The 7,433-nt window shown below is 51.3% G+C and overlaps 3 protein-coding genes across 3 annotated transcripts in view; 1 reads left to right on the top strand and 2 right to left on the bottom strand.

Annotated features, from left to right (window-relative positions):
• Positions 1–199, bottom strand: part of EPUS_01404 (uncharacterized protein) — a gene marked incomplete at both ends in the record, with an annotated part of 1,129 nt that extends 930 nt beyond the window's left edge. The window contains one exon of the mRNA XM_007788347.1: positions 18–199. Coding sequence (XP_007786537.1) covers positions 18–199 — 182 coding nt within the window. The remainder of the gene's footprint in view (positions 1–17) is intronic.
• A 414-nt stretch (positions 200–613) lies between these two features.
• EPUS_01403 (uncharacterized protein) lies at positions 614–3,009 on the bottom strand (the record flags this gene model as incomplete). The annotated part of the gene is made up of 2 exons (XM_007788346.1): positions 614–2,890; positions 2,944–3,009. 2 exons carry the CDS (start codon positions 3,007–3,009, stop codon positions 614–616), a joined length of 2,343 nt encoding a protein of 780 aa, XP_007786536.1.
• Positions 3,010–3,487: 478 nt separating this feature from the next.
• Positions 3,488–6,568, top strand: EPUS_01402 (uncharacterized protein; the record flags this gene model as incomplete). Its single annotated transcript, XM_007788345.1, has 1 exon — positions 3,488–6,568. The coding sequence occupies one exon, from the start codon at positions 3,488–3,490 to the stop codon at positions 6,566–6,568; it is 3,081 nt and encodes a 1,026-aa protein (XP_007786535.1).
• Between the last annotated feature and the right edge of the window lie 865 nt (positions 6,569–7,433).

Raw genomic sequence — 7,433 nt, 5'->3', positions numbered from 1 at the left:
CTTTGGCGGAAGGATACATGTCTGGTCCCGACCCGGGCTCGCGCTCGTTCAGCGTCACGATCCCGTCGAAGTCGATCTGCGAGTACAGACTCGACTGCACGGCGGGCGGGAGATCGTGTGAGTGCGAGTGCGAGTGGTCTCCGTCGTCGCCGCCGTGGGAGTGGGAGTGGGAATGGGAGTGGGGTTGCTGGGTAGACATGGAGCCGGTTCTTGAGGGAGGAGGATTAAGGAGATAAGGAGGTGTTGAGCGTGGAGTTTTGGGGGGATTTCAGATGGGGATTGCTATATGAAGGGGGAGTTGGGGAGATGGGAGATGTGGTTACGTGGTTACGTGGTTCGGAAGGATGGGGAGATGATGGGGGATTGGCAAGATTGAAGAAGACGAGGCCGGGCCCGATGGCTGTTCTTTTTTTGCTGGTAAGTAACTGGTCAATGGGGCAGGTGAGGAGTGGACTGTGTGCTCGGGTACAGGGAGATGAAGATTCGGGTAAGGAAAATAAATATCTCTGTGTTCGACAGGATCGTGGCTCTAGAAGTATAATGACTTGTAGTATAAGGGGGGGGTCAGATCGAGACTCATTAGAGTAATGCAGTATCTGTTTGCTCTACATAGCTATGCAGCTCCTCCAATGCCCGTGCCCCACTCAACCTTCAGCTTCTCGTATCTGACCAAGTCTTTGTCGCTGACGCTCCTCCGTACTTCATCTCTGGCTCGCTGAAGATCCTCACCATCGATACCTCGCGCCACGGTCCCCTTCCGTATCGCCGCGTAACCGGCTCTCCGCAACAGAGCCTCCAGATCTGCTCCGCTGAAGCCATCACACGCCTCCGCCACTTCTGCCATCTGTCGGGTAAACTCGACGTTCTTCAAGGACTTGTGAACCAGTGTCCTCATGATCTCCACTCGCTCTTCGGCGCTTGGTAGTCCGACAAACAGCAAAGTTTCCAATCTACCTGGCCGAAGCATGGCAGGATCGATGATATCGGGTCGATTGGTCGCGGCAATGATGTAGATACCCTCTCTTGCCCCCCCGACTCCATCGAGTTCTGTCAGCAAGGTATTGACCACCCTGGCCGACGCCTCTGACATCGCGCCATCACGTCTCGGCACCAATGCATCTAGCTCGTCAAAAAAGATCACCACCGGAACAGAACTTCTCGCACGCACAAAGACCTGGCGCACAGCACGTTCAGATTCGCCTACGTATTTATTGAGCAGTTCAGGGCCTTTGACAGATATAAAATTGGCTTTGCTCTCGTTCGCCACCGCTTTGGCGAGGAGTGTCTTCCCACAGCCGGGCGGACCCCACAAGAGCATACCTGACGGAGCGGTAATGCCAACACGGGAGTATAGACCAGGATCAAGAATGGGCTGGATGATGGTGGAAAGTAGCTCCGTGCGGTGCTGACGAAGTGCTCCTATGTCGGCGAATGTCGTCGTGGGTATGGTGGCGAACCCTTCTCGCAGCGCAGAGGGTTGAACCAGAGGAAGTGAGGTGAGAAAGTCTTTCTGAGAGATCTCAATGGCATTTGGTTCAGTACCGGACGAGGACGAGGTCTCTTTTGTGTATTTTATCAATTTCCGTAACGAGGTTACAACAGAAGAAACAGGACTGGGCTCTGCGCATGGCGGATGTATCTTCTCTTTGGATACAGTACTATCCATGTCGACGTCGATGGTGGCAGTCTCCGAGTGTGATTTCAGCACAGCCAGATAACGCTTGATTGCAGCAGCTCCCGCAGTCGAAACCAGATCGTTGAGGTCTGCACCCACGAACCCGGGAGTACGTTTTGCGAGAAGATCAAAATCTACATCGGCCGCAAGGTTGGTTTCTCGGGTCAAGGCGCGCAGTATCTGGCCCCTTACCGGCTCGCTTGGCACAGTCATATTGATTTCCTTGTCGAATCTTCCACCTCTTCTTAGAGCGGCATCGAGGCTGTCTGGTCGGTTGGTCGCAGCAAGAACGACAATAGGCTTGCCATCAGTCTTCTCAAGGGCCAGATCGTCCATGCAGGTCAACAACTGCGCCACTATCCTCTTTTCCATTTCTCGCTGTGCACTTTCCCTCTTGGGGGTGATAGCATCAATCTCGTCGATGAAGACAAGACAGGGAGCACATTTCCTAGCTTCGTCGAAATGGTCGCGAAGAGCCTTTTCAGATTCCCCCGACATGCCTGAAACGATGGAAGGGGCTGAGATAGAGATGAAGTTCACGCCCAGCTCGGCAGCGAAAGCATTGGCAATCATGGTCTTGCCACAGCCAGGAGGCCCGTGAATGAGCACGCCACGTGGAGGCTGGACTTTCGACGCAGCGTAGATCTCAGGGCGAGTCATAGGTAGCACAAGCAGATCTTCGAATTGCTGGATAACGTTGTCCACACCTCCAACATCCGCCAGGCTTATATGACTTGGCGGAGACTTATCGATTGCAGCAGGCGCTGCTTTTCTTCTCTTGCTTAGAGGCTCGCCATTAGCTTGACGTCGCTTGTTCGAGGCAGCCGTCTCGTTGGTGGTAGGTATAGCTGCTCCATTGAGTGACGCATCTCCGTCCAGCTTAGGCGTAGATGAACCTTTAGGTGACGCAACAGACCACATGCCAACTATGCTTCTGTTTAGGCCGTTGGATGGAGGTTTGGTGAATACTGCTCCTTCGCTTTCCCGGCCACCAAAATGCTCATCGGCCGACTCGCATGCTGAATCTCCTGCATTTTCCTGCTCGATCGTCTCGATCACGCGCTCAATGCTGTCCTCCAACAACTTCTTGTTCTTTCTGTTAAGACTCGAGTTGGACCGCCTGATTTCATCGTAGACGAGCGCGAAGGACAATCGAAAGCTGGTATCGCCATACTGCGTTCGTTCGTCTGCAATTTTCCGGGTTACTTGGTAGACCTAGATGCGCATCAATATTGCGCTATTTGCTTTGCTGGACAATTATCACCTACTTCCCGATCCAGCCCCTGTCCGAGAGAACGCCTGTTTCTAGAGATTCTTGACGGCATGCCCGGCATGTCCCCTGATAACCAGGCCGCATAGTGCTCACAGGGCCAGCTGCTCTGGGCTCCCAAAATTGACCCATGCATCACGTGGTGGCCATTATATAATCCTCCGAAATCTTATGCGATGTGGCACACCACCCTTTGACTTGTCTATTACACCTACATTTCAGGTCCGTTATCGGTTTCGAAAACAATGGAAACGCAACTCCAGACAACCCAGTTTTACTGTTTTCCCATTCGGGAATTGAGCTATCCCAGACCCATCGACCCAGGATAGTCCGAATTCAGTTCTCTTGAGCATGGCTGCTCCAGACTCTTGAGTGTTGCACGAAGTCACTACCGAGCTTGACGTCAGTCTCGCCAATCGCTTCTGTTGTCCGTCGTAAGGGTTTGGAAATGCTTGTACCAGGTCCTTCTCCTCCATGTACACCTTATCGGTTCGTTGTTGCACACAGCCTGCCTGATGCTTGTCTGCCAAACCCCACCAACGATGCTAAAACGCAATGCTAGAAGTCCTGGATTCAGGCAGTCATGGCCTGAGCCTGTAGATCTCCTCCTCCATGGGACGCCACGGGACAGGTCAGGTGACAGCAATAGTGGGAGAAGCTGTAGCACTCCTTCAACAAGATCGCTCTCCCCTTCGACAAGGCCGGAATTCAACGAGAGCAGGGAGGAGAAATCTCTATCGAGATCTCCTTCACCGCCGACCAGCTCAAGATTCAATGATAGTAATCCGGATATACTGTCATCACCGAGGGGTCCAGAAAACAACGACAGCAAAGCGGACGCAATCTCACCACAATTTCCCTTACCGCCAGGAAGCACGGAATCCAATGACAGCGGAGAGGAGAGAACTCCCCAAAGATCTTTCTCACCCTCAATGAGCGCGAAACCCAGTGATAGCATGGAGAAGATATCCTATCCAAGCTATGCCTCTCCCTCGCTAAGCTTAAATCTTAATGATGACACAGAAGGGAAGTCTTCTCCGAGAACTCTCTCACCCTCAGCCAGCCCGATATCCAACAACAGCGCAGAGGGCAACTTCTCGGCGAGACCTCTCCAACTGTCCATTGGTGACATCCCCAATCACAGTGAAGAGGAGAGACCATTATCAAAACCGGTATTGCTTTTAGCCAGCCCGAAGCCCTGTGATGGCACTGAAGAGATAGGTTGCGCCATATCCTCATCAGCTTCTTTGTCGCCGCCGAGCAGCCCAAGGCACATTTCCAGCAATAACGGCTCACCTCGCAACGAACCCTTAGAAGAATCTTCGTCACGATCCCACAGCCCCCGGCCCAGTGAAAGCAACGATGAGACCCTTTGTAGCAGTTCCCTGGTGAAAGTCGTGTCGCCATCAATCAGCTCAAAGCATAGTATTAGCAGTGATGGATCAATCTGCGGCGTTCCATCACCAGGAATTGCATTCCCGTTGATCAGCCCTTGGCCTAGTGACAGTATTGATGAGACTGTCTGCAAGTTCCCCTCGTCAAGATCTGCCTCACCATTGGTGTCACTGGAGCTTCGTCCTGAGGAGCAGAAAAAAGACTACCCAGGAAATAAACTTCGAACTTCTACCTCGATCCGCCTGCTTAGAATTGATGAGGTTTACGATCAGACAATGATAATATCGTGCACTTTACAGTCAGTTGATCTGGCGGACAGTCCTCGTTATCGAACGCTTTCCTATACCTGGGGACCTGCCACTAGATCAGCTCGTCTTAAAGATCAAGCTTTATCTGAGAAGTACCAAGACCAGCAGATCATATGCAACGACCAACCATTCTTTATCACGCGAAACTTGCGAGATGCTCTGTGGCAAATTCGGCAGTCAGGATATTCTGACTGGCTCTGGGTTGATGCTATTTGCATAAACCAGCTTGAGGCCGAGGAGCGTGCACACCAGGTCTCCATGATGGGCCAGATCTATACTTGTGCTGTCGAAACTGTGGCTTGGTTGGGCAAGGATGAATCTGGAATTGAAGACATGAAATGGGGGATCGAGGTTATGATTCCCAAAATGCTCCAACGTGGCCCTGCTTTCTGGGGCACCTGGCCGCTTACAGATCTAGAGCTGAAGAACATCTTCAGTGTAGGAGATCTGAGCCAAAGAATCACCGGCATCCAAACGTTTCTGGCAACACGTCTATGGTTCGATAGGGCATGGGTTGCCCAAGAAGTCGCCCTCGCACCCGCAGTTTGTATTCTCGTGGGGAATCGACATTTCTCCTGGACGGATCTGACCAATCTGTCAATTGTCCTCGCCAGGGTCTCATGTGACAGCGAACTAATTTCCGCAGAGCCAGAGCTGACCAAAGGCTACTCTTCCGCCAGAGCATTCTTGGAGAACATAAATGCGCTGCGGGATCTTATCCCTCGTCACTCAGCTGGCTGCACGCCGTCGCCCACAGCCGAAATGCATGAAATGTATAGACTGTTGAACTCTAGGTATGGCGCAAATACGGAGCTGGAAGAGGCTGCTGCCTGGTTGGCGTATCTTTTGTCTCTCATTCGACACATGCAGAGCACTGAACAACATGATAAGATTTACTCCGTCATAGGTTTAGCCAAACTATTTTCTTCCAGCATTGACGAGCTTATCATACCTGACTATGGTCAACGGGTTGAAGATGTATACACCTCTTTGACGACATCACTCCTACTCAACAGTCGGTATCTCAGCCTCCTTGGCCATGTCGGAGACATCTCAGACAAGCAGTTCACAAATCTTCCGTCGTGGGTGGTTGACTATAGCACCAATCGTCCTACGAATCCAATCCTAGACCTTGGCAAGAACAGAGCCACCCATTTCGATGCTTCTCTTACTTCAGAATCGCCTCCATTCCCAAGGAAGGTGGAAGGGACAAGGCTGACCCTCCTTGGCGCAAAGTTTGACGAGCTGAGTATCATCTCGCCAGCCACACCAACTCAAGTCATTAATGATGTATGTCATTTCGAAGAGTTCATGCAATTTGTAGCCCAGCTACCGGACAGATATTTCGACGACCAAACCCGTACAGAGGTATTATGGCGAGCAATGATGATGGACAGCGAAGAAACATCGGAAAGCATCTACCACCCCCCACCTTTATCATTTGCTAGGGGATTCCAGGCTTGGATCATCCATATGATCGGACGCTGGGTTGCTGACGCCGTGGGACAGGGTATGGAAGTCAGTTTTGCAAATGAGTCTGCAAGACAATTCTTCGCCCAGCTCTATCCTGATTCTCAGGTAGAGGTGCCAGAAGAGATACAGGGGGATGCTGAGGCATTTGCGTTATACCACAAAAAACGAATGCTCCCTTATCTTCGTTCTATAGAAGGTAAGGTATTTGGCAGGAAGCTTTTCAAGACCAAGAACGATCTGGTCGGCATGGGATTACGCTCTGTTCAAGCTGGTGATCAAGTCTGGCTCATCGGCGATTCAAGGACGCCACTAATCCTCAGGCGAAAGCCTGGTACCGAGGATTTCTTACTTGTAGGAGAGGCATATCTCCACCGCTTCATGCATGGAGAGATGCTCGATAGTCGCTGGGATCTTGCAAAGCACATTGGACCTGTCACTCTTGTCTGACCGGCCAACGAGAGAACCAGCAATAGTTCGATTTGACCGACGACTGGTTCATTCTCGGCTGCCATTCCGTCCTCATGAGTTGGCGGTTTCGGAAATGCAATAACAAATATCGCAGAACGCAAACCGTGCATGAATTCCTAACCCACCTTACTCTCCGTGAGTCGTCGTCCAAATGGGTAGCGCATACTGAAAGCAGCGTCAAAGGACATCGTGCTCCGGATTGATGGGCTTCGACGCCTCGTTCCGTCAATGATCATCAAGCGCATCGAACGATTCGCCAGTCCGACGTGCTTCAATGCTCTTCCCGGCACCCTTACAGGTACGAGAGCAGCACGGCCCTGATGCTAGGGTATCATGGGCCCTTATTCGTTCTCTTCGTGTCTCTGTCATTTTTTTCACGACTTGTCGGTCCTTGACTTCTGGGAGACTCGTCCCTCCGACTACATGCTGGTCCATTATCGAGCATCTTGTCATAGTAACACCTGGAAGCCTTGTTTGGATGTTTGTCCAGCATCAGCTCTCCATTTCCTGTGAGTTTATCTGGTTCATCATCTATCTTCAAATATGGACGGCGATTTTACGCGCCCTAGCTTCTTACAAGACTATACACAGGCGAGGTGGACATATTGAAAGCTAGAACCGCAGTGGGTTGGAGCGATGTGTGCATGCATTTGCGATACGACTGCAGCATGTGGCACTGATGGCCTTATCTAGCAGTCTTATTTTGCTTATTTGGTTGGAGTTGGAGCATAGTATGATCAGATTATATTAGACTATCCATCCATATGGGATCACAGAACCGGCTGCAGTCGTGCCGCAGCTGTAAGAGAGTAATTGCTTCAAAGAAACAACATCTCCAAGCACA

The sequence above is a fragment of the Endocarpon pusillum genome, assembly GCF_000464535.1.
Source record: "Endocarpon pusillum Z07020 unplaced genomic scaffold C716229, whole genome shotgun sequence".
Taxonomy (NCBI): Eukaryota; Fungi; Ascomycota; class Eurotiomycetes; order Verrucariales; family Verrucariaceae; genus Endocarpon; species Endocarpon pusillum.
The sequence above is the reverse complement of the archived record's forward strand: the minus strand, read 5'-3'. Positions and strand labels throughout refer to the sequence as shown.